Raw genomic sequence first — 27,744 nt, forward strand, 5'->3', positions numbered from 1 at the left:
CTGTGTTCCAACCAGAAGATTTACAGTTCAATAAGTGTCCTAATATCAATGTCCTGCTTTGAAAACATTCTTAATAAGTTTATGAACTTCTGTTCATCTCTAAACTTCTGGGTTTGGTTGCTGAGAACTGTAAATTACCCTTTTCCACCCCACGTCAGTTTGAGCATAGGTAACAAGACTTCCTTCTGGGAGGAGACAGGATGCCTTCTAGGCTTGAATCTCTTTCCTGTTCCTAGCTTATATGTATGTAAATTAAAAAATATTGATTTTGGATGGTAGCTTGTGAGATGCAAAGATAACCTAAAATGGTGTTTTCATCGTATGATCCCATCTGATACAAAACATAGGATGAGCCATATGATGGGACTGGGGTTAAGTTTCCTCCCCAGCTTCTGGCATCTTTCTTGCTGCTTTCTTTGAGAAGATAAACAGTGATGCTGACAGGTTACGTATGTGAAGGCATTCACACTGCCTTAAGATATCCTCACCTGATGAATTCAGGGCCATCCAAGAAATTAGAAGTGACTCCCTTGGCTCCCATATTAGGCTTTTCTGTTTTCCTTTTTTTATTAAAAAAAAGAAAAAAGAAGCCCCTAAGAAGCTCTTTTCGCATTGCACACGTCTTTAAAAAATGATTCTTCCGTCCTTTAAAGAGGAGAGGTTGCTTCTGGATTTCAGATTGAGGGACATTCTGTGCCTTCACTGTCCTCTATCTTCAGAATAATTATGAAGGCGCTGGTCTACAGCAAACTTCCTGCTGCAAGATAAGAGCAGAATAGGTGAATGTTTCATGTCTGCTAGCAAAGTACTAAATCTTGCCGTCAAGGACATTCCAAAAGGAGAGTGGGAATTCCCAGCCAAAGGCAGCCATTTCAGCTGGTAGCTAACAAGATCTTACAGACATCAAAAAATAAATCAGGTTCCCTGCTCCAGTTGCAGCAACAGCCATAGAGCTTCAAAGAGGTCACAGGTGTGGAAATTGGAGGTCTCTTAATGGAGACTGAGATAAAAAGGGATTCTCTAAAGCCTTGGATGTAAGTTTCTGATCTGAAGAGTGGTGAGTCATGCAATTGCTGGGAGGTATCTTTGACTTTGCCTGGAGAATGCTAACAAGCAATCAAAATGCTTGCCCACAGCCAAACTGTTTTTTTCCCTTTCCACTCTTTAGAGTAATAAAAAGCATTACACACAAACCCCGCTGTTAATGCAACATGTGGGTGAAGTTCCAGGCTATTGTGTATAAAACTCAGTCCTAATTCCAGCAATGATTATGACTTGTTCCCCTCTCTCTCCCCTGTTGTTTGGTGACACCGCAGGAAGTGATGCAAAGTTCTCTGTTTGTGCATGTATTAACTTAGGTCGAGTATATCTAATCTCTTGGTTTTCTTTCTTTTCCTCTCGAAGTCTTTGCAATTGGAAACTTTTAACATTTAGCTTCAATGTTTTGTCTGTTTTCAGTTCTGTTAGAAGCTGGTTCTACTGCTTGTGGATGTTTTGCTTCTTTTCTGTTTATAATGCAATCTGACATTTGTTTTCTTCTTTCTCTTGAGGCTGATTTTGTTCATATTACAGTTTCCTTGCAACACATGTTTTCTCATTTTCTAGTCTGCTGTTTTTGAGGCCATCAGCAGTTTAGGCTGTGAGGTCCTGCCCTTGTCTATACTTGATAGAAAAAGCATAGTGAATACCACTAAAAATTCATAATTTGCTGCCAGCTATCTGTGGTAACCTTGACATCTCCTGTTTGATCGTAAGGGCTCCAGCAATAATTGCTGAATATAAAAGCGTTTTTAGCATTGCCTTTGTATGCGGGGTGTGAGAAAGTCCAAGGCTTTTTATTTATGCTGGTATATTACACCATATAATTGCATCCATCTTTTGATCTGTGGTATGAATTAGTTCCATTGAAAACATGTTTTCTATTTTTAAATCGGCTGTCTTGATCCGAGTTCTTGAAACAATCTGCTTTTTGGTCTTGTTTTTGTGTATATTTTCCATATTGTGCTGGGTTTAATATAATTGCTGACATATTGGTTTTCAGTGTTTTTTCCTTACTGTTTTCTCTGTTTTGTATGAATCTCTTCATGTTTGATGTTACATTGTTTTATTTATCCGGATCAAGTATTTAACTTATTTCATATCTGACCATTTCACAGTTCATAACCTTTGATGGTGAAGTGCTGTTAGCCAGTGTTAGAAATGTAGAGTGGAGATTTAGGGACCTTAGTGCCATGTTTTCCTACTTGACTTAACTGAATACTCTTTATTCAGCGATGGTTGGACTGAAAGCCCAGAGCACTAATAATTTATGAAATCAGTTGGGATGCAGAAGGATCTTCTTGAAACTCGGATCATAAGTGGGGTGATCTCTGCAGAATTCCACTTTTCTCCACTGGTCAGTAGCCTAGTCTCAGTTCTTCATTTGAATGAGTGAATTGCAAATCTGAGGTTAAAAGGGATTTCTAAAGCCCAAGTTAACACTTCAAAGAAGCATTATATTCTCCTTGTCTTTTCAGTGGCTCTTGGGAAGCCCACAAAAACACGAGCTGTGCTACCAGCGGGGCGGGGCTGCTGTCCCTCCCTGTGAGTAGCTATGCAGTGTTTTCCTCTGTTCCTCAACCCAAAATCATTCGCTGTTCTCTTAGGCTTGATGGCTTTTCACCTGCTCTGTATAGCAACTTCTGTTGTAGAGTCCTGGTCTGTGATGAGGGCTTCTCTTTGTCACAAAAGTAGTAGAGACAAAATGGCATGTGGCAAGTTTCGCAGAGTAGGAAAATACCAGCTATCCCAAGTATTTGTGTCATGCTCCATCCATTAGATGGTCCTTCTTGATTTAAGACCCCTGCCTCGCCCTGCCCGGGGTTGTAATGTGTGTTGAGAGTGCATTTGTGTGTGCATTTTTTTCCTTTGCAGTTGTTCTGCTTGAGGTGTGTGTTTGCTGGGGTTTTTTTAATCAGTTCATGTTGATTCTTATCATCTGTTTGTATAATAGTTTGGGGTTGATGTAATCATTGTTACATGTATTTCATTAAGAGATGTGTGTGTACTTAGGTGTTTGCATAATTCATGAAGTCAAGTATGTTCACATACCCCTTGTTAGCACGTGAGTGCATATAGTAAGTACGTACTTCTCTCCTTTGTATCAGTGGCTCGCTGGGAAAGGTGCACTGCATTTATTTGGCGTGTATATATGTAAAAAAACCCCAAAGTTCTACCATTTATTTTCTTTCTTCTACACCCACCCCGAAAACGTAAAGAAAAACACACACTTCTGCTAAGGTTCTAGGATAGTTTATTTTTTCATTCAGCCATTAGTTTATTCGTTCAGGAGTTGTACACTGGAAAAAAAAGTGCATCCATTAGACAGTGAGGGCTTTATTTATGAGGGGGGTGGTGTTTCAAAGGGGAGGCTGTCAAGTCCCAAAAGAGCCTTTCATGGTGTATTCTCAGCGTGCTTCTGAGGCCACTGCTCTGCTCATCAGGAGGAGAGGCAGAAATGTGGGCTTTACAGAGCAACTGTGTGTTTCACTGGTCCCTGCGCTCACTGACGTTTATTTACATATTGGGAGAGTAAATGGGTAGAACAGATGGCAACCAGACATTTGGTGGTTCTGTTCCCATATGCTCCTCAGGGGTCTTGCATTCAGTTTTTGCAAAAAGCTTGTCCTATAGTGAGAAGAAAAAACCCAGGAGCCTGGTCAGAACTATGAAACGCTTGTTGGGTTTTTGCATTAGTGACAGATTAAAGCATTTAGTAAAATGTGAAATAATTACAAGGTTTGTTTTACATGTCTAGATAGTAGTTCCTTAGTATAAGACTATCGGGGTGTCAGTCTCTCTCATTTTACTATTTCTTATTTTCATCACTGGAGTGAATGCATCTAGATTTGAAGCTGGCAATCTCTTCCTTCTATAAAGTGAGTTTGAAAAGTACAGGTCTATTTATATGGGTCTTGAATACCTTTTGGCCTTTTCTGTAAATGTTGTAATTCATTCGTGCTCTTGTAAAAACAGAATATCTGAAAATTTTGCAGGATTTTCCAGGATATTTAATATGTGTTTCTTCACAGTTTACAGTTGTGAAGCGGGAGATTTGCTTCCACACCAAGCTGAGTTTTTTTCTTATTTTCTTTGTACACCCTGGAATGTTGGAGCAGGGCTGCTCCAGAGTGCTGGACAACTTGCTTTCGTGGTTTGGGTTGTTGGGGTTTTTTCCAATGTGTGCATGTTGGTTTTTTTTTAGAGAAGTGCTAATTAAAATACTTTTCTTGGGCAAAACTGTAATAAAAAATAGACATTTTGAAAATATGTTAAAGGCAGTGATGCAGGTCAGGTTTTGAATGTGTAAAATTCTCAACCTGAAGATTGTTCCTTCCTGTAAAGCAACCAGATGTACTTTCTCAGTAAAGTGGGGAGAAATCACATGAAAATGGAAGAGCTTGACCTTTTGCACAGCATGCCAAATCAGCAGCTCCAACAGTTTGTGACATGATGAATTCCAACGCCTTATTGGTAAACACATGAAACTGCCTAGCAGTTATAGAAGAACCTGTCAAATAATGTAAATACCAGACCTCAGCTAATCTCAACCACAATGTGGAATCTCCTAGTGTTAGATAAAGTCTGTAAAGCAAGCTTTTCTATAATAAACATTTCTGGAATGAGAGGTCAGTCCTGAAATAGTTTGCTTTTAAACCAAGATAGTTTTCAAAAGTAAGAGTAGAATTACTGATCAATCCTCCATGGATTAAATCAGGTTTTTTTAAGTATTGTCTAATGCCCTTCTCATTAAATATTGTCTTTTCAAAAGACAAAACTAGGCAGCCATGTCACACTGCAAGGAGGCTTAGCATGGGAAATGGTAGCGGAGAAAGTGAAAATGGTAACTGTCAGGAAAGAAACACTGTCTTCTGGAGAGGCCCTTAGAAGGTAGATCATTAACAAAAAGTGGAAATTTGCTGCTTTTCTGTAGATCATGCTGCACAAATATTAGGTTAGGATTAGTTTAAATGAAGTTAATTGCTGAACTCGTAGGTTTTTGGCAGCATATTCCACAATCCACTTGAAATACAGAGTTTATTTTCTATATAAGAGTTTTTAGCTGGATTATATTGATACTGTGCACCATTAATGAAGATGCTGTGCCTTGCTTAATATATGACAATGTTCATGTGATTTGTGCAGCAGTTCTTTTAAAAATGGTATAAGGGACTTTGGAATCCTTTGAGATCAAAATTAAGTAATTAAATACAAGCCTCCTATTATATAGGACCTAATGTCCCTTTTTTTCTTTCTTTTTTGTAATATGGAGTATTGCTGATTTTAGGAAATGTATTTCTAAACTGAGCCCACCATCACAGTGCAATTACTGAGTAAATCACATCCTAGATAGTCTTTGTTTTCTTTGTTCCCCAATAAAATAACATAGTTTAAATATCTTTTCCAGCGGTTTGTAGCCAGATGCAAAGTCAGCTAAAAAGGAGTTCTTCAGAAAGATTTTTCTTCTACATCATTATATAACTAAAAGTAGCTGTTGAAAATACAGCAGAATTTCTTGTTGGTCTTGAAAGCCATGACTTCTGTGTCATTAGGAGCAAATAAAGACAATTTAGATGGTCACATATTCTTTATGGTCCAGAGCTGGATAAGCATTAACCAACTAACAGTAGCAGCAGGACTCAAGAAAAGAGCACTGGTAAAAACGAGGAGCTATTTTTGGCAGTGGCAAATTAAAAAAAGAAAAAAGAAAACAGTTGAAATGTGTATTTGGTTTTGGGTCCTCAAATACTAGTTCATGTGTGGTAATTTGTATCGCTGAAAGGTTTGCTGTTTTTTTTCTTATCTTTGACAGACTGATGTCTTGGTGTTGAGCTGCGACCTGATCACAGATGTTGATTTATATAAAGTTGTGGACCTCTTTCGGACACATGATGCTACTCTCTCCATGCTGATGAAGAAAACTCATGAACCAACAGAAGGGGTACCAGGGCAGAAAGGGAAGAAAAAGCCAGGTACGTAGGTAGGAGTACATATTTATTAATAAATTGCAGAGAAACCACTGGTATGTATGATATGTTTAGTTATCAATCCCAGAGCAAAAGAAATGAAAAAGGCACAGATACCCTATTTTTCCTCAGATTCCCTGGTGAGGGTGTGACTTGGTTTTTTCCAGCTCAGAATTAAGTATTAGACTCGTGTAATCTTGCAGGCTGTGATCCAAAGCTCACAAGAGTTAAGGGAAAAGCTCCAGGTGACTTCAGTGAGTTTTGGATGAAACCCTGAATTTTTGTTACATATGAACATTAAAACCATTAGGTTTTTCAAGAGCATTAAGCATCAGCCAGATTATAGCTGGGAATTTTACACTGACTGTAGGGACCAGCACTAGGTGGGTAAACACTTCTAGAAATTCTTCCCTCTTATGATACGTAGTGAATTACTCTTCTGAAATCACATCCAGGAGCCTTTTGCTAGGCAAAACTTCCACTGATTTCAAGGAGTTAATTAGATGCTTATCTTGTCCCTCTTACCATAATATCTTAGTTAGTGCCTTGTAATCTTTAACGTATCTATTCTCACAACACTGCTGTAAGGCAGAGCAGGGCTATTATACCCATTTTACTTATATGCTAAAAGTACTAAATACCACACAGTTGTTCCCACACCATACCTCTCATTTTCTTTTAATGATACCTGTTAAAATGCTGAGCCTTGATTATTGTCAGCTTAGTGGGTCCTGGTTCTTGATTAAAGCTCAGAGGCATTACTGGAATAAGTGAGAAAATGTAGCTTCAAACTGTGTGAGAGAGTAGTGAAATGCAAGCCACCAGTTGTCTGAAAGTGGAGGAAATAACATTGTTAAAAGAAAACTTCTTAGGCTCTGCATGAAGATTTTTCTGGAGCAACGTGTAAGGTTAGTAGGGCTGAAAGCATTTAGTACTTGGACTCTCAAACAGCTCTAACTCCCCTATTTTTGAAAAGGCAATCTAAGTGCTAATGGCACATAAAACATTGTCAAGAGCACTGCTGCAGCTCAGAGTTTAGCATTCAGGAGTTGTAAACTAATGGCTCTGTGGTTAAACATCATAGAGCTGCCCAGCATGTGAGCTCTGTGCACACAGGGTGGGGGTGAGGAGGTCTGTGAGGATAAACAGAATTATCTGAAAACTCTTTGCAAATATAAACACATCAGATTGTACATGCATTCTTATTTTGCTTGTTTTTTATGTCTGTGTGCTTGACTTTGTAGCATAACTTGCTACGTGACTTGTTAAAGTTTGTGTTTTTTCAGATTGGTAAAAGACCAAACTTGAAAAGACTAAAATTCCATTAGGTAGAAGTGTTTTCTCACCCCTGGTGTTTTTCTGTAGGGCTCAATGCTAAGATCTCCCACCCAAAGCCCCACTTGAGCTGCCATGGACAGCACTGTTTCCTGTGAACTGACATGAACCCCACCAGGCCTGTGTCAGCCATTGTTAAAAGCAAGGGAATGCCAAGACAGGAATTTTAGGTTCTTCTCCAGGTTCTGGAGGAGTGAAGTACATTTTAGGGAGCACCAGACGCGCCTGGCTTTCATTCCTACTTGACTAAACGCACCCTATTGCTGTCAACATTACCTTAGCTCATCTATCTTTCTTTTCCTGTGCTGGCTTCTTGTTGCCACCAGCCTCCATTCTTGTTCTCTTTCCTTAATTTCCTTCCGCAAGGATCCTTGTCAAGAGCCTGGCTTTTCTCTGTCATATGTTAATCTTTTCTTTCACTGCCAGTTCCAACTTCTGTTCTGTTTCTGACTTCTTGTCTTCTTCTCATTCAGTTATCTGCCTATAGTCACCTGTTCTCTTTTGAATTGCTGTCCCGTCTAGTGTCCTTATACAGACAGTTTCCAGTAGTTTCCAGGAGCTGCTTTCTCTCCCTTCCAGCCTGTCTTGCAGAATCCTTGTTTGTATGCTTTTTCTTTCCCCTCACCCCTGCGAGTTTATGACGTCTATTTCCTTGTAAAAAACAGACTGCAAAAAGACAACAGATTAAACTCTCCCCTGGAACAGTCATTGCAGCACCTCTGTAGAGCCTCATGGCTTGTGTGCTTTGCTTGTAACCACCTGATGGTACAGAAAAACTTACATAGCACCTGCTATTTGATCTGTCCTAGGAGCTGAGGAATTGGAACAATCTATCCTTAGGAATAAAATATGCAGAAACTTTTGCAGTGGAAGTAGAAGGCTAGAGAAGAATACAGCATGTGAACCTGCAGTTTTTCAAAGATTGATTGGAGCTTTTCAAGGGAAGGGACACCAAACCATTTCCACTTATGCTAAACACTTCTTTTCCTTAGCCTTAGAACCAGCTGAATGGTTTTTGCTGAAGTTTTTCAAATGTTCCTCTTAAGCCAGGCACCTGGCATTGGAAATTTCATCCCAGACAGTTAAAACTTGGTGAAGCTTCTAAGTACTCGAAGACAAGGTATTAACATGGAGTGTGTTAGGCAGTATTTCGTAGTAGGTGGCACTATTAGCTCCTTCTCTAAATTGTGACACATACAGATTTTTATGTACATGGACTCTACTGTTCAAGTGTTTGTATTAGAAAATGGGTCCCATGACAAGCCACTAGATTTATATTTTCACTGCTTCTACAAAGCAATTCATTTTTTGAGGATCAACAAGATTTTATTTCATGTGTCATGGAATCTGACATAAACTTGGGGTATTACTGAACATTCAAGAACTGTGATATAAAGAAGAGTTCTTAAATTAGCATGAATTGCAATGTATTAAATGGTGTAAATTCGTCTTGATGGTTTCCGGCAATGTTTGACTCAGCTGCAAATTACAGAGTCAAGTACGTTGGGTTTTCTATTTAAGGGGATCATATATTGATGATAATAATCTCATTGGCTTTTTAAATTGAGCAGTAAGAGCAATGGCAATAAAAAAACACAACATGAAAATGTTAGTAGTAGTAACCCAAATAAACAGAGTGTCAGGGGTTCAGATACCCAGAATGGAGCTGTGTGCCTAAAGATGATCTGCAAGGAATTGAGTGGAAAAGAGTGTCTGAACCTTTCTGTGTATAATGAAAGGCAGAAAAGATGCGGATGGTGACTCTTTCCTGCTTATTTTTCTTGTCTTGAAAGCAGTAAGCATGTCATCACTGGTATTCTCTGTTTGCCAGAAGACCTCTTGGTGGTCTTGAAGGCTTCATCATGTGAAATCCTCTCTGTTTGATTGAAAGGGTGGGGAGACTGAATCTTTAACAAAGGTGTCTTTTTCTGGAGTGTCGATTAATTATGATTGATTAAAAAGCATGTAAAAAATATGGCTGAAATTTATTTCTTTTTGTCGCTAAAGTGCTTGACATTCTCTCATGATATCATGACTTCTTTAGATCATCAAAGCCCTTAAAATTGATAGGGATCTAATTTATAAGATAATTAATAAATTGCAATAGCAGTGTCAAGTCCTTATCTACTGTGAGGAGGCAAAACACATCCTGCTTTTCATTTTTATACTTTAAATGATTTCGTTAAGTTACTGTCACTTTAACACTTTTCTCACACTACCTTGCAGGGATTTTGTGAACTAGTTATGTGTTTGCTCTTCCTTTTTTTTTTTTCTGCTAAGTGATGCCAGTGGGATTTGAAACAGCACTCTTGTACCTCTGGATAATTGACTTTAGTGTATAAGTTTTGTCTTTTTTAAATTACTGAAGTAATGTTTTTTATTGTCAATGTACAAGGGGAAACCTGGCCTGGCATCTGCTACAAAAAATCCCACAGTGCAGTCTCACGGTTTCACTGTTTGTTTCTTACCTATCCACACAAGCAAGAGCAGCTGGGTTGGTGTCAGTCACGTACTTGATCCTGCTCTCATCAAGTTGGTTTTTTCCCTTTTCCCCATTGCATAGAGTTTTGCTGTAGCAGTATAATATGTTACTGTAAGAACAGCCAGGAGCTGGGCAGGCAGGACTTGAACTTGTAGAGAAGTATTGGTGCCTCGATGGAGGCAAGTCAGTCACTGTTGTATTTTCAGTCTGTCAGGAGACCCCAGTTAGGTGGCGGAAGTGAAAGTTCATTCGACCCGGTCTCAAACTTCACTGCCCTCCACAGAATGAAAATAGGCACTGCTTTCAAGACTTGCTCTAAGTTTTTACAGCAAGTAAGCCTTATCATAATTGTACTTATTTTGTCATGGTGTTAGATGTTCAGGCCTATTTTCATATTTCTTTGCTGTATAATGAATTTCTGAGAAGGGTTGGGGGGTTTTCTGAAGAGGGTGTGCTTGATCATTTGGATCAAAGATTGTATGGGAGAACTTTCAACAGCTGCATAGCTTTGACTGTTTTAACCATAGTTATTACTGTGGTAACTCTGAAAGAACAGGTATAAGTAGAACAAGGGATGGGCCTGAACTGGGAGAAATAAAGTTAAAAATAGTTTGTCTCAAAAAGATCTTGGAGAATTAGCTACTTCTAGGGTATGTTGTTACTCCAATGTGGTTAAAGGCACAGAACTTAGGAGATCAAATATGTGCCAGTTTGGCCCAAAATAATAGTGTTTATTGGGAGAAAAAAGATTTTTGTTAAAATTGTACTGTGGCTTACTTGTACAGCCCGTGTCTGTAAAGATCAGTATGTGGCTGCTACCAGAGTGGTAGCTTAACTACAGAGTGAAAGTTAGAATGAGCTGCCAGCACTGTATTCAGATGTTGTGGAAAACTGTTCAAAAATAAATGCATTTCAGTAGTCCAAAGTCCCTGCTGATGCACAGTCACTTATTGCAGGAGATATGGACTGCCACAATAATACATGTCAGTGTTAGGTAGGTCTCTTGGTGGAAAGTTTTACTTAAACCAAGGTAACCCACCCAGAAACGTCCATGGTAGTAGTCCAAGAATCTATACTTTTATGTGTGTTTGTGATTTACTTACTGATACTTGTCTAAAATAGATGAGTTGCAAAGTACTTATGTCTTAACTGAAATCATAATCCTCTCCAGATGCCCTAATTCTAATGTGGAGTGACATTATGAGAAGAAGCAGTTGGATTTGAAGAACTTGCTCCTTGCCTTGTTTTTGTTGTTGTTTTAATTTAGGTAGCAGGGGTTTTTATTAAAAAAAAAAAAAAGAAAAAAGAAAAGGAAAGCACAGCTCAAAATTGAGAGTTGTATGTCAGGACCTGTAGTTGGCATCTTCATAAAAAGGGTACAAAAACCTTTCAGGACCAGTTTTTTGAATGTATATCAGCTACCCCAACTGACAAGAAGTTGAAAAAGTTGTCAACGATATTTATTAAATTCATGGATTTTCTGGGATAGTCAGATTTAGTATTTGGGGGGTGGTTGGTGGTCCCATTTGTCTTTCCAGCCTACATTAAAATGGGGTTATATAATGATTGTGTTTGATTTTCTACTTCAGTGGAGCAGCGCGACTTCATTGGAGTGGATGACACAGGAAAAAGATTGCTCTTCATGGCTAATGAAGCTGACTTGGATGAAGAACTTGTCATTAAAAGATCCATCCTTCAGAAGTAAGCTCATGGGTCCTTGTAATAGAAACTGAACTTGGGACAAGATAAAATAATTGTGTAGTAGGAGAGATGGCTAAAGATAAAGTAGGATGTGAAAGGAAGAGGAAAAGCCACTTTTGCAATATTCAGGGAACAGTACTTTATTGTTTGTTACATCATTGGCACCAACTGATAGGTTTGTCTTATAACTGTATTAGGAAAAAATCCAGGGAAAGAAGAGGAATGCATGAAAAGGTAACTTCTTGAAATGAAACCTATGTTGCGATAGGTCACATCCAGTTTAGATTCAGAGACTGAAGTGTTAGACCTATGTCCATAAATGAAAGGCTAGTCTCATTGGTTGAGTCCCAAATGGATTGGCAGAGTATCCATGAGAGGCTCACAGGATTTCATGACCCTCTTATGCATCTGAGGCACAAATTCTCAGCTGTCTTTCCAGGCCTCAAAAGATTCATTAGAGAAACCATGCTGTATCCACCATTAAACTTCACTGGGGGCTTGGATGAATTTATCAAATATGCCAGACAAGCTGAGCTTCCTGCGTGGTCTAATTCATATCCATTAGTAGGAGAAGGAAAAGATGTCTTGTTCTTTATACTCTCCATTGCAGTGATTTTAGTTTTCTCAGGCACACGTTGTCTCACGTGTTCTGTGCAAAGCTGTGTTGGCTCCTTGAGCGGCCAACCTTTGTAGTCTGTCCCAGGCTGACAGTCAGACTTTCACCTCTGTGAGATGAGACACCTGTGGAACATCCATTTGAGAGCTGGGAATTCATCTGTGTGGACCTTTTAAGTCAAGGATGCGGACATCTGGGGTCTGCTCTCAGATAAATCTCTGCTGTGAAAATGCCTCTGGTGTGTGCTGTAGGCCACAGCTCAGAGTAATCTTTCCTTGAACATCCCATTACCAGATGTGAGGGAGATGCTCTGTGCCCATGGAAAGATGACACCTCCTCTGCCCGAGTTTAAGGATTATCCTAGAAGGAAGGTGATCAAGAGTGGCCCTGTTAACTGTTGTAATGGCAGGAGCCTCTCCCAGCATGTTTCCACTGGCTCCCTCCTGGGCTTATCTTGGGCATGGCAGGGACCAAGCTGCAGTCAAGCCTTCTGTATGTACACAGCAGCTGATTTGCGTGGAGTAGGAAATTCCTCACTGATGCATTCTGTGGCTTTGTGCACATGAAGGCTAATAGATCTATTTTGGGCTAGGGGAGGAATATTTTATCTGCTGTTAGTGACAAGCTTGTCTTTATGGCTTCCTCCTGGCACTAGAGGGTGGCTGTGGTATAATGACTTAGAAATTGCTGTAACATGTGGGATCTTAGTTGACCCCTGATTTTACAGGTTCATCTAACCAGAGGATTCTCATTCCTATAGCTAAATTAATCAGGCTTTATCCTGCAGGCTAAACTTTGCCCTCAGTAGCACCTGTTCAGTTACATTGTCTTCAGCAGATCTTGAGCATAACTGTTTGGGATTTGGTTAATGGAGTGTTGATGATATACAGATGGGAGAAAAATCTGTCTGTCTCCCTGTCTTTCTTACACGCACGGCTATAAAAACGCATGTAAAGTGTTAGCCACCCTCCAAATAAAGCCCAAAGATGCTAGGATAGTGTAGAAGAACAAAAAGAGATCTGCTAAGTGTTAGAAAGAATAAAAAATAAATTAAAAAGATGCTTTGAAGCATCAAGCAGAAGTATTGGGCCAGTACCCACCTGGGTGAGCCTCTGACATCTGAAACTGCCAACTATCGATGTTGATGTGCTCTCTCTCTGCCCTACAGCTGCCACCTTTGGGAAACTCTGAGGGAAACAAAATATATATGGGAATCATCAAGTAATTTCATTTCAGGCAAATCCAGGGTAGCAACCCTGGAGGAGCTGTGGGAGCTCTAGGAAGACAAAAGTGTTGGCAGCTAATGGTGTTTTAACCACTGAGTTGTCTAGACCTGCTCAACCCCTGATTTTCTCATGTGAGAAACAAAAGCAATGCTTGAAACAATCTTTGAAGTCTTTTTTTAATACATCATAGTAAAGAAAGAGGGGGAAAAAAAAGGCAAGCCCAATCTCATTTTCTTTATGGATCACTTGACATGACTGACTTTCAGCTGCCATGTTGGCTGTTTCTTGATCTCCGGACTTTGTTTTGATGAAATAACAGACTTTGTGGCAAGATGGTGGGAGAATTTCCAGCACACTCATTTGTTCCTCTGTAAAATACAATAGACATCTTGAGGGTGTTGCTTTTGTTTGTTTTGCGTTTAATGGTCCCTTTGAAGGGCTGCAGTGGTCTCGTTACATGAACTCTAGAACTCCTCCAGTGCTTGTTTTGTTCTTCAGATCCCTTTTCTATTTTCTTTTTCCCCTCTCTTTTTAAGGAGGGGAGTGGAAGGAGGGACAGGAAGGGAATGGTGAAAGGAATGGGAAGAGGGAAGATGAGCTTTTCTTTAAAGCTAGGAATCTTGTTACTGGTAAAAATCTAGACCCCATACAGAAATGGTTCAAAGGCCCTTTGGCTTCCCCTCCTCACAGGAGGGAAGTTGTGTTGACAAAACATGCAAAACTATAGAACGCTAATTTAAATCCTTGAAGAAAAACCTTTTTCCTGACCTTTGCCTTCTTCCTATCATTGGATTTCATGCTCTTCACTTTCCTGCCATAAAAGAGCAGCTGGTGAGGAGGGACAGGGGAAAACACATTCTCCTGAGTACCTTTTGAGTATTAAGTATTTATTTGCTCTTGACTCGTAGTTATGGAAGTGTTACAGGATGAAGCATTTTAGTGGAATTTCTAAGCTCATGGTGTAACCTGTCATTCTCTTTCTCAGTTTGGTTAGGATTTCTTTTCCAGATTTGTTGTTTTGATTTGTGTTGTGGTTTTGTAAGTCGTGGATAGCCATTTTGGGTTTGGGATTGCATTTCCTTGTTACACCATGGAAAGGAGTCTGGATTTTGCTCCTTTGCTTGCCAGAGCAAGTCTGGCAAAGCTTTCAACTTGGCGAGTAAAATTATCTTTTATTTTCCCTGTGCTGTTAATCACCCTGATGACAAGTCCCACAGGTAGCATCCTCCCTCAGTAAACAAGTAGAAAACAATATCAAATACATCTATTCAGGCACGTTTTGGAGTGCAACAGGCTGAGCCAAAAGACAAATTTATTGGTGGTGCCTAGAGGGACTAATGCTGCTGGGGAAAGCATTTTCAAGGAAATGGTTCCCTGTTTGGGTAATGAGAGCTTATAAAAAGCCATGAACAGCCTGTGCATGTCATTCACTTTGGCAAATAGCTGCAAGATGAGATACTAGAATGAAAAAAATACAGTTTGGGGATGTTTCAGAGCCCTTTGAAGAGAAAAAAAATAAAGTTACGTGCTCATCCCTGGAGCCTGGTTTTACCGGTGACATCTCTCTGACTTGGGTCTTGACAGGATGAAGGAGTGAGGAAATGATGAGAATTCCATAGCTGCTGCCTCTGCTTTGGGAGGGGGCAAAGGTATTTGTTTTCAAAGCCCGATTACAATGGACAGGGAGCTTTTTGCTCCACCTCTGATATTTATGGTCATGCAAAGTGAAACAGTAAAAGACACCTGTTGGAGCAGGTCTAAATTTGGAGCATTTCCTTTTAAGATCTTGTGGGCTGTGTAAGGGTGAGTTCAGTCTTCGTGGGTGTTCTGTCTGCACAGATGCAGGTGCAGGGCTTCTCCTAGAGAATGTGTTAATAAATCACCATGACAATTCCAGCTACTTATTACCTCATGTGCTTCAGACAGAAAAGAATACCTCATCTATAAATATATATAGTATTAACATTAGTAACCTTGAAGTAACAGTGCAGATCTGTTTTTAAGGTAATTTAATAAAAGGAGGGAGTAAGATTGGGTAGTTTTTTCTTTCCTTTTCTCCTTGTATCATGAGAGTAAAAACGAGTGTTTTAGTATAATTTCAAAAGTCAGCATTGCCAAGTGGGTAGGTAATGGGAGCTCAGAAGCAGCTTTGATACACTTGGTTTCCTTTCTGTTGCCTTGGGATTTTGTCCCCCCCTTTTTTTTTCTTTTTTCTTTTTTTTTTCTTTTTTTTTTTTTCTTTTTTTCTTTTTTTCTTTTTTTCTTTTTTTCTCCCTGCTGATACTTTGTTTTAAATAAATGGATCATATATAAATATACTGCAACTTCCTTAATGTTTCTGCTCTATAATAACTCTGTTGTTCTTGGGAAATTTGCATCTCTGAAATACTCTGCTGCTCCTGTGGTGGTTCTTTTTTTCTTTTAAGATCTATCTCCTTTAGAAAAGCTGGGAATGACACTGATGTAGGCAGATGCTCTACAGTGTGAAGCATCCTAAACTAGATCATGGGCAGATGTCCTGTACCAGATCCAACTGTGCTGATAAAGGGAGCCACCACCCCGAGCTTATGCCCAGCTGGACATAAAATTGAATATAAGCCAGAAGCACGAGCCACATGTATCAAAAATAGCTTCATGACTTCTGATAGATTAAACATCAAGACTTTGATAACTTGGTTCTGTTTTCTTCATGCATTTGGAAGATGTCCCCACAAGCTGTGCCACTGGCGGGGAAGCAGTAGATGCAGTAATGCAACTCAATAGAAAAATCCTGAGGAGCAGTTCAGGACAGACCAGGGAGCAAAAACTCTTTGCTGGTCTCAGCTGTGTACAGAATTGAATACACATCCTAGCTTTGGTGTTGTTCTCTTTGAAAAATCTGGCATTTTCACTGTTACCGAATTTTCTGACTTAAATTTCCTTTGCATTCAAGCGGTATTTTGAGAAATACCATAGAAAGTTGTTGGATATAACTTCTTTTGTCTAAAATATGACCTCTATAGAAGTGATGTCTTTTCTGTTGATCCAAATCTGCTCTTTCAATTAGTCCATGTCCGTTCTTCTCACAAATAAAAATAAAATTTTCTGGCTAGCATCCAGGAAATAAATGAGATTCTTTCTGGCTCCTCTATCAAAAAATAGAAATTGTATGTGTTGATTTAGGTAATAATCCTTTTACAGATGCACAAGCCAGAAAAGAATCTGGTTCCCCTTCCCAGAATTGAATTGGTTTCACAGTACTAATAAGAATTTAGAAAGCTGTAAAAAGTTATTTTAGCCAGTAAAGCAAGCGGATCTGACTGATTCAAAACAGAGGAACTAAGTCTATTGAATAAAAGGGTGTGACTTTTACACACTAACTTCTCAAACTATAACCACACTTTAAAAATGTTGATGTAGCTTTAATCATATTTAGTTAGAAAAGAGGATTTTGCTGAACATTTCAGAAAAAGACATCGACCCAAGAGCAGTTGTTGTTTGAGACATAAGTTTGGAGTACATGTTCTCAGGATGCCCTGAGTAGGTTCTGCATGCCTGTTTGGTTTCTCAGCTCACTAAGAGTAGCTGCTGTAGCTAAAAGGCATTCCTTTTCTCAGAAAGTTTGCTCTTTTTATTATGCATTTAAATTTTGCTCAACTTCTGCTCTTTTTGTAAATTTGTTTGGGATGAGTGTACCCTTTAACTTCAGAAATGGAGTATTTTAAAAATTATTTACTATTTCTAAAATTAGTGTAGCCAAGTGTAATGAAAACCCTTTAATTTGGTGCTTTTATATGTTACACTTATACAATAAATGTGAACATAGTGTAAAAGCAGTTAGTGAGACATTGGCTTTGTATTTTAAAGGACATGGTGCTATTACTGATTTTAATACTGTCGCTTCCACAGGATTTTATTGTTTTGCTGCTGCCATGTTATTTTATTTATACATTGGTGGGGGGCTGAAAGGAAGGTGCACCATTTCCAGGTCCTATTTATAAAAGAAAAGTCATGCTGTGTCTTGATGGCTTGTGCAGGTAAGAGGTCATGAATCTCAGAATCTGGAATATTAGCAGGAGCTTCTATAGAATGTAATTATAGAAAGGCTTATTGTCAATGACTTTCATTTTACTGCAAGATTCTGGCCAGCATTTAAGTACACATAAGGCTAAAAGCAGAGAGAGCTTGAGGCTCAGCCTTTGGTTTCTGATCCGCAGTAAATGTACGTTGCATGGATTGTCATTAGTCATTGGTCTGTCTGTCTGCTGCGGTCTCAGACCAGCACTTAGCCTGTGATTTGGTTTTACTTTGCAGAGGTTTCGAAGGAGGAAGGGATGACTGTATTGCTTGGACACCCTCGAGTCCATGTGACTTGGTAAATGCAGTACTCTGCATGAGTCATTCGGTCTGGACAACAGTGAAGTTGAAGCTCATTGTTACTCTAAGCCAGGCTCAGGTCTTAAAAAGATGATAAATGGTCTGTTCATTTTAGAAAGACATCTTAATGCTTTAATACAGTTGCCACTGTGTACTTTTTAGCAAGTCTGTGAGTTACCTTATTTCACAGAGTTGATGAGGACGCATAGCCATAGTTCTTTTTGTGACGTACTTACCCCTGTTGATCCAGATGTAACCTGTATGGTCAAAAGTTCCTCTGGATGGTTTGCTTAGGGCAGAGGCACAGAGCAATCAATTGCTTGCTTTCAACATACATTTTCAGCCATAATGTGTATTCAGTGTAGCTGCCTTTTGAAATGTTAGGGTTTCAGCTTGTGTCCAGTGATCCCCGAGTGACCAGTAGGTGACAGAGGGGCACAGACTCCTCATTGTGCAGTTGGGATGGTACAGAGAGAAAAAAGCCAAAGGTCAGAGGAGTTATCCCTGCTTGTGCGAGCGCTGTCAGGCTCTCCCCTACCACATGGCCGCCATGTGTTCCTCATCAGCGGGATGTGGAACTCCATGACGCAGAGCAGACTGGAATGCAGAGTTAGTTAACACCCGCCGTTGGGGAATTTATCAGCCAATGTGGAATACGGAGTGGGGGGGAGGAAACAGCCTAGTTTAAAGCAAAGTAAGGGTGAAATGAGGCATATGACTGTTCCTCTTCAGTTAAAAGGTCGGATTCTGCTCGGGGATGAGGTCCTGGCTCACAAACCCAGCCTAAGTTTGTGGTTCCCTTACTGTTCTGTGTTATTATGCATTTTTAGTCCTTTAAATTGTCATATTTAGCAGAAGGTTTTTGCAGTGGCAGGAGGCAAATACCCCTGGGATTTTTTCAGGGAACCATTCATCTAGTTCATTCTAAGAAATCCACATTTCAGGGAGCCTTACCTTCATCCTGGTCACCGAGATCCCAAATCACTAACTTGCAGGGACACATAAAAGTGATAGCCTCTCCGTTAAAATTAACTACACTTGGTATCAGTTGAACTGCTGTTGCATAATATTTTTAGTGCTGATTTATTGCACTTAGTTCGTGGCTCCTGTGAACTCTAACCCGGGTGATTTACTGTGATGTTTCGCACTGTGAAGAATATTGCGAAAGTCATAATGGAGGCAGTCACAATTTGCAATTAGCTGATTGAAGGTGTATGTGGGCTCACGTCCTTACTGGGTTTGCATTCTACTTTAGTTGCAGGAAATATATATCTTTGAGAAAGTTTCCATTCATTCAGAATACAATGCCGAATTCCCTGTTGAATAGCTGTAGTGTGGTTCTCCCCAAACAGCATTGTGCTGGCAGTTTCTGGAATTACACAGGAAATGAAGAGCATAGCAAACTTTCCTTTCTCTTGCTAAGACATGCTCCCCAGGAGTTCTTCCAGTAGATCAAGTAAATAGCAGAGATCTATTCCTAAGGGCAGCATGTTTCTCTGTGTTTCTGCTTTGAGAAATCCTAATTTTCTCTGGCTTTAAATCCTTTCTTTCTTCATCAGATTTATTGCACCATTTCCCCAGCTAGAGAAGATGAGAGAGAGATTCCCTTTACAAGCAGTAAAACTGCTTATCCCCTTTTCTTGGAAATTTCTTGTAGAGCTCTCTTCCCCAGTCACCAAATACTATGTACGCTGTTAAGAGGGAGGAGGTAGTTATTAGATCTTGACATGTGAACTGGCAATACAGAATGCTATATCTTGCCCTGTTACTCGTTTTTTTAGTATAAGTTGTGTGTACCTGCATACCTGCATATTGGCCAGCAGCAGCTGTTGGTATTTCTTGGGTTGATCATCTTGAAATTCTTTAACCTTCTTAAAAATGTATGTGTATTCATAATTAGGTTGGTGAAAGCTCAAGAGTTTAAAAAAAAATCTGAGTCAGTTAGTACAGGAAGATTAAAAAAAAGAATAACTTATGTCCTTCAGAAAAATTTGGCTGATGGACTTTAATTAAACTCCTAGGGTTGGAAGCAAACCAGTAAGAAAGCAGGGAAATTTAAGTTAAAGCTCAACTTCTAGTTTTTTTGCTTATAAATCATCCAGCAGCTGGTGATATTTGCAAGAGCACCAGAGACTGTCTTCTAGTACTCCCTTTGATTTTATTCCCCCCCCCCTTTGCTTTATTATTCCCAAGGTGCAGCATTAAATATAATTTCAGAGGCCATGTGTGTCCTTAGCTTCTCTGTCCTATTTCTATGGTGCATGTGTTCATATATGTATACATGTATGTGTAATATATAGCTTTGTTCACTGATGGATTGGTACAGCATTTGAAGAACTAAGTAATTTTTTGGGGTTGTTTTTTTTTTTTTCCCCAGATGTGCTACATCATTTCTGAAAATACCTCTGAAATTCCCACTTCTGTGACTTTGAGCCTTAGCCAGGTAGAATAGTAATAACAGAATCATGGCTGGTGGTGCCATAAATTTCAACTAAAGTATCGGGCAAGAAGTCTGATTTCTGTTTGTACTGTTGTTAGAGATATTTATGCAGGGCTGGTCTTTCAGCAAGTGTGATTATTTTCAGAGAGGCCCTCTCTCCATTCTTGCTTTAGAATGTGCTGAGGATGTGTGTGGGGAACGGCACCTGACAAACAGCAGCCAGACAGAAGGAATAAAATCCCTTGGGAATGAGACTTCTTTTTATGGCCATTTTTCACTTCTAAGGCCACTTGAAAAATATTGTTCTTCAGGTAGATCTTGTTCCTAGATCCCTGGGTAAGCATTTGGGTGCCTGCCATGTTCCCAGACCAAGGAGCTACTGAAGACTTAAGCTTTTCCAGTAGGAAAGTATGCAAGTACATACTTTGCAGCAGCAGACGCTATTGAAAGAATAATGGACCCTTCCCACATTCAACTCCATTCTTCTTGCACACACTCCCAGACCTCTGGAGCCACTGTGCTAGCAAATGATTACATTCTGTTTTTCTTCCGTAACTCTTCCTAAACAAAATGTTAATTGAGACATTGATTTATACAATTCGGATTCCTGTGTTAAGTCAGCATACTTAGAAGTAGCCTCTGGCTATTGAGGGGATAGATCAGTGAGAAATATTGGTGCTTGCTGGTATGTTTTCCTATAGCTTGCCCTTTGAGAAAGTAGTATATATTTCAAATGTAAGCAATATGTCCTTTGCATGTGTTCGTTTTAGATGTGTAGCCATCATAATATAGCTTTAGAACGCAGGACTATGTGTTCTCTGATTTACATTGTTATATGAAGGAAGCATGCTGGAAAAAAACAGTCTGTAGCATTTTTTTGTATGTCCTTGATATTTGTTTGAAAAAATCTTACAGTACTAGGGCTATTATGTAGATTCCAGACCTTCACATGTGATAGGGGTCACCATGACCATATGCCTGGAGTTAAAAAATTACTTTTCCTGTCCTAGGCGACTGTTGAATTAAAAGATTTGCAGAAAAGTTGTTAACCTGACCTTTCTTCTTCCTAATCTGTTGTTCTGCTCAAAAAAAATAGAAGTGTTAATATTTTTAATGTAGAGAACCATTAAAATAAGCAACCTTTGTATTTACAGAGGAAGGGTTCTTTGAGAGATCTGATGCTGGAAGGGATGAGCTTCATATGAATTGGTGTGTTACCACCTGTTTGCATTAGGATTGCCTTGTAATTTATACACAAAGAGATCTCACCTCTCTACTTGGCTTTGTGACCTTGAGAAATCCAGTTAATGTTAGTGTCTCATACTTTCTTTGCTTCTTAAAATGAATGCAATATTGCTTTCCTGTCTCATAGGGGCATAACTCGTGAACATTTATGTCAGTAGTGTAAATTAAAATGCTGCTCTCAGTACAGGTTTTTAACTGTTGGCTTTCCCACACTTTGAGTCAGAATAGTACTTATTAAAATGACTTTCAGGAAACAGCTGATCTAACACTGCATCCAGCCTGAGCTACGGGTCATGTTTGAACCCACATTTTCAGTTTCAGCACTTGTATTTTTGTATGTCCAACGCCTGTAGCATTTAATTAGTCTCATGTATTGTGCGTTACATTGTTAGACACTGCTGTTTGTACCACTCCATTGTCTCTAATTCCCTTTCAATGTAGTAATTCTCTTTTTTTTTTTTTTTTTCCTACAAAGGCACTGGACATGCAGTGAAAAATTAAATATATTTTCTTTTGCATTAACAAGCTGCTCCTGGGTGTGCAGGAATTTGTGTATAGGTGGGTGACTCCTTGCATGCATATGAACTGGTTTTACAAATGCTGCCCTGAGTCTGGCAGGGCCGAGTGGTTCCCCTGAGCTGACACCCAAGTGCAGCAGCACCTCTGGGTGGGCTTGTGTATCCTGAGAAAATAGCAGGAGGAGTCCTTAGGAGGAGCCAGTCCTGCTGAAGAAACTGTTGTGTCATCTGGGCTTTGTAATGTCCATATTGTTCTGTATAAGGAGAAGAAGTGATGTTTATGTTTCCTTAATTCTTGCATTTGTTTGCTGCTCTCCACTTCCAGTTTGGCCACCTGATGGCAGCTTTTAAATTCTGTGATGTGAACTGCGGTTTTGTTACCCCTATGTATAGCTTTGGTCAGCACTTTCAGGATCAAACAAGATCCTGAGAATACTCAAACAAGAGTATGATCTTTTATTATTCTTCAAATAGTTTATTTTCACAGTAGAAAAGTAATTCCCTTTAGAATTAGTGATCACTCCAAAGACTGACTGCTTTCATTTCTCCAAAACATTTTAAAAATGTGACCGATATTTTTGCAAGCAATCTGTTGTAAAACATCTTCCAAGTTGATTTGAGCAGCTGTGTATGATCTACTTTTTCACTTTTTTAAAGACAGTTTTATCCATGAACAGAAAGAGTAAATGTTTTCTGAATGACAGGTTATGGTAATAAAACAAGGTGATACTGCCCTACTAAATAATGGCCTCATAAAGGTTGTGTGTATAAACAAAGTTATAAAGAACCTGTAAATCAAGGATGCCACGAACAGCAGAAATGCCAGACTCCAGAGCTGAAATAACCTTGCAGTTCAGTAGCCTGCTGCAAAGAAATCTGTCACTTTACCTGCTCCTTCATTTCTGTGTTTTGAAGTTCTAGCTGATTGATTCACCATCTTGGAGGCAGTGGATGAACAGATACGAACTTGTCAGTATGAGAATGGTGTGTAGTATTGAGTATCAGTGATAGAAAGATCATTGCAACCTGCAGCACAGTAATTTAAAAGTTCACTTTACTTTGACACTCTGTGCTTTGACTTCTTAATTTTCGTTCATGAAGACATGCTGTATTCACAGTGGAAGTGACTCACAAGTTCCAGTCAAGACTTCTGGAAGGCTTCAGTCTGCTACCTGCCATATGCCTGCATACCTACTGCTGATCTCACTGCTTTTCCAATGGCAGTAAAAAAATTGGCCATGAGTGTTAATTCATGTCTCAGTGGAAATATCCAGAGTCTTGGATATCTTAGGATACAGCTGTTTCCGAAGTTCTAGATACACTGACCTGTGAATGTTTTTATCATTGAGCAGTGCCTGAAAAGTTAGTGTATGGTGAAGAGTTGAAAGCTGAACCAAATTGTTCAGCATCCAGATGGGCAGGGGTTTTGGGAAGGTGATGCAAGGTCTCCACCAGCTGTGTGCTGTGCACACAAGAGTTAAGAACTGCGGTGTACACAAGGGAAAGATGTGGCTGTGTCTTTGCAAAGGCTGGTCTGACTTCTCTGTGTAAGTGCGTTTGTCAGAATTGTTGATTCCTGTTTGCTGGGTGGTACATGCATAGGGAGAATTAGATGAGGTTATAAGGAGCAGAAAAATTGATGACTTCAGAAGTATTCATTCAAGGTAGACATTGACTTGAACGTGTACATTGTCTCTAAAAGTGAATAATATCTTATTTACACTCACAGTTGAATGTTCCCAAAATTCTGGACAAGCGATGTCTGCACTCATGGGGATCAAAATGCAGTGGGGAAAGAAGTGTATGAGAGCCCATTCTTAGTAGTCCTGTTTGTTACTTCAAGCAGAATTGTCACCCTCCCTGCCACTGTTTGTGTCCTGAAGAGAATCCATTGTTCACGTCTCTGAGGAACTCATGTTGTCATCCTGTTGAATAATAAGACCCAAAATTGAGATTAAGGGTTCCCAAAAAGCAAGAAGCCAGTGTTCTGCTGTTACTTGGTCATAGTGGGCTTATTTGTTAAGCTAAGATTTTGACCACTTAGGGGTTTTTCAGCTTCTGAGTACTGTTCATTAAAGGAGTTATTTCACTGCTGAATGTTTTTGACAGCACGTTTTTGTGCACTGCTGTCAGTTCTAGCATTGTTTAAAAATGAGAGGTGTTTCTCATTGCCAGAAGTAGAACTGTAGTATGGTTTGTACTTACAGAAATTGCTTCATTGCTTCAGTTTGTGTTTGATTTTTGGCTGGTTTGAAAAATTTATGATCCAATCGATCCAGTCATGTTTTTAATTGAAAACATGCATAGTTTGTGTGTATTAAAAAAGGATCATTTGCATGTAGGGAAGAGACTGTGAAAGTGTATTTGAGAATTCCTACTTGCATCTAGCATAGAAAAAATTTAGGCAGTTATTCTGTCTGTGTCCACTGTGTATTTTTTTTTTCTTTTTTATCGATGTACGTCAGAGGTCTGAACACAAATAAAGCATGCTTTGCAAACTAATTAAATCAGTGTCTCTGTGGAAGCAATTTAGTTTCTGGAATTGCTCTTCTAAATCAGAGATGCAAACAAAACCCTAGTTATTTTTATGTCATTTCCCTTTGCCTCATGTATGTGATTCTGAAAGTTGAAGAGTTATATGTTTATGCCTCTTTTTACAGCAGAATATTTGCGTGGCTGAATTTTTACTGAAGCATAATTCCTGGTTTCCTTAAAGCTGAGCAAGACTACTGGGTACAGTGGGAACACACATTAATTTGAATTGCTGTTCACATTAAAGCTGTCAGTGCAGCAGATTGTCCTCAAGTGTTTTTTCCTTAGGAGTTGTTTGCTGCTTTTGTAGAAACAGCTGCTTCTGCCACAGAAAGTAAATGGGATGCTTTTCCTGAAAGAAATGTGTGCAAAGAACAGTGTTTAGGTCATGGGCTCTTACTGTCCCTCCTTCTTCCTTCTCTACCTACCTAGGGAAGATGCAGGTACCACTGCTTTTTATTCTATCCGCAGAGACTCCTTTTTTTCAGAGATTGGCTTCAGTTTGTTGTTTCTTGGTTGTTGCAGTTTCCTCACAGACTCCTTGTGAGCTCATTGTGCTGGTTCCTTTAAAATGTTGAACGCAAAGATATTACCTATCTTAAAAGTATAAAGGACTGTACACTTAAAGATATGGTCCATGCTCCCATTAAATGTGTAAATTGCAGCTTTTCAAAATAAAGCTATTTTCTAGTGAAATCCAATATAATGATAAAATCTATTTGTGAAGAGTGCAGCTTCTGTGGTGTGAAGAATCAGACCCACCTCTTCTGTTGCAGTGCTGAAATTCCCTTTTATTTTTAATAGCAAATTATTTTGAGAGCAGAGCCCAGAAGCATGGAATTTTTAGAAGTAAACTGGTGTTTTAAGGCTTCCTGTCCATTTTTGTTGTGCTTATTGCTTCTTACCTCTCTCTGTGTTTACTTTTTTTAACTGTCTCTGCAAAAACAGCCATTGTAGACTTGGGCATTTTTTTATATTACCAACATAGTCTAGAGGGTTAGCACAGTTCTTTATAGTTACAGATTGGGTCTAATACATTTTTTTCTTTATAAACTAAGGGCAGGATTGTACACGAAATCTCTGTTATTGTATTTGTGCTTTGTACTCATGCACTTGTTGACTGTTTTACAAGCCAGTAACATAGTAGCCACAGGCTAGGAAGCTTGCCCAGAAATCTGGCATATTTAATTAGTGCTAGTAAACAAGCAGAGTTTCAAATTTAATTTTTCCTTCTTTAATTCCTATAAACCTCAAGCCATTTAAAACTTAATTTTGACACTAGTTTCGTTTATGCAGTTGGATAATACTGAAACAGTCTACAGCCACAGACAGAATGGTCCCAGTCTTTTCTAAGCAAGAAGTGAATAGAAGTTGTTTTGTTTTAATAGTATCTGAGGTTGATGTAAAAGTGTAAATTATAATCTTCAGGTCATCCACTACCCATTTACTTTTTCTTTCTGTTAGGCTAAATGTTTCAAGATGAAGCAATTGCCCTGCCATGAGTTTAGCTTTGCTAAAGACAGGGACTGGATTTGCTGCTGTTCTGACTTTTGTACAGAGAGCTCTTCTAAGAGCAAATGATGGAACATCTGAGCTCTGGTACTTGCCATGGCTTTATTGCTTCTAAGCTGTGAGGTTTAAACGCACTGCCCCAGGTGGTATAAACAACAGAGGATTCAGTTGCTGTCTTCTCACTTGCTTTTCAATACCAGCTTGTGATCTGTGCTGAAAATGTTTCTCTATGGCTGCTTGCGCTGTGAGGGATCACTGAAGTCTAGATTCATGACGTTTCTCCTATCTACTTCATTGCTGAAGCCACTCTATCACCAGACGAGTAATATGCTGGGTGTTATAGCAATAATGCGTTAATTTTGGCCAAAAACTGGACTTCATAGCTGCAGCTAAAAATTTTAAAAATTGATAGTGGAATTGTGAAAATACGCAGATGAGCAGTGTTTTATTAGCTGTCCTGACAGCTTTTCCTTCAAGAATGTGTTTGGTGGGGATTGTTGTTTGGGTTTTTTTGCCTCCTTATTTATGAAGGCAGCTCCCACCTTAGCATGTGCTGAAGTGAGAAAATTCTCTCTAGTGGGTGAAGTTTCTCAGTCAGCAATAACTGTTCCAGAGAAGGAAGGAAATCTGCTCAAAGTACCTTCTCACTGCATTGAATTCACCAGGATTTTCTTCTGCAGTATTCCAATTGCTGTATGACCACTGTTCCAAAGGAGTAAAATTCTTCCGGCTCAACCTCAAGCTTTTATTCAGGTGCTACTAATGGGTGAAAGGTGAGAGAGATTCTTGGAAATTCAGCTCAGTCTTTAGTGCAATATGGTTTTGTTCATCTGGGCTTAATGCTATAGAGCTCCAACTTGAGCATCTTCCTGAAAGCATTTTAGTTGTAAGTTCAGTTTCTTGTAGTAATAAGAAGCAGCAAGCTCTGTTATAGCTATTAACAAGTCTGGAAATTTTAAATCATGAGTAATCTGGTCTAACCAGGAACTAATCCAGTGTGGTTGTAACCACTGTAATTATTTGTTTAAAAAAACGCAAATTTGGACTTTGGGAGGATGTTAAGGTCGTCTTGTGTTGATATTTTTTTGTGTCTAGTCTTTTTTCCTTTTTTTTTCCTCTGATACTTATATTCATCATTCCATGGTATTTCTAATGGTGTTTTGTAAAATGCTAGTTAGCTATTAAAAGAAGTAATCATAAAGTTATTTTGAGCTGAAAAGATGAATTATGTCTGTCAGAGGCCTCAGTCTGACTTCAGATCTCCTTTGGCTTTTAATTCTGCTGTCACTCTGCAAAAGAATATTACACTTGCTAATTTTAAGGCATACTTTTAATTAAGTTCTTATCTGATACTGTCAAAATATTAGTTGATAAATTGTCTAAGTTCTTTTAAACTAGGAAAGAGCTTAAGTATACCTGTATTTCTTCTATGATGTTCCCATCACCTGGGGTATTTTTTTACTGCAGAACTGGGCTGTGCTGAAGTTGATGATGTCCCAAGCTCTCATGGCTTTCACTGTCTTGAAATCTCACAGCTCAAGGTTGATGCTGCCTTAAATCTGTGCTAGCATGTCTCTGAAGCTATATCTGAATACACAGGCTGAGTCCTAACTTCAGTATAACCAAGTCAGGAAACCCCTCTGTTTTCCTGTAGGGAAGCAGGATTCATGAAGTCTTGAATCCTGATTCCATAGAAGAATTTCCTCGAATGTGTATTTTTCTTTTGTATACTCTTTCAACATTGCTGAGGTGTGGAGCAGCCTGTGCCCTGACAGT

General features: G+C 39.2%; 1 protein-coding gene across 1 annotated transcript in view; it reads left to right on the top strand.

The window, feature by feature from the left end:
- Positions 1 to 27,744, top strand: part of EIF2B3 (eukaryotic translation initiation factor 2B subunit gamma) — a 99,651-nt gene that overhangs the window by 14,611 nt on the left and 57,296 nt on the right. The window contains exons 3-4 of the mRNA XM_040073456.2: positions 5,852 to 6,011; positions 11,412 to 11,523. Coding sequence (XP_039929390.1) covers positions 5,852 to 6,011; positions 11,412 to 11,523 — 272 coding nt within the window. The remainder of the gene's footprint in view (positions 1 to 5,851; positions 6,012 to 11,411; positions 11,524 to 27,744) is intronic.

The sequence above is a fragment of the Hirundo rustica genome, chromosome 9, assembly GCF_015227805.2.
Source record: "Hirundo rustica isolate bHirRus1 chromosome 9, bHirRus1.pri.v3, whole genome shotgun sequence".
Taxonomy (NCBI): domain Eukaryota; kingdom Metazoa; phylum Chordata; class Aves; order Passeriformes; family Hirundinidae; genus Hirundo; species Hirundo rustica.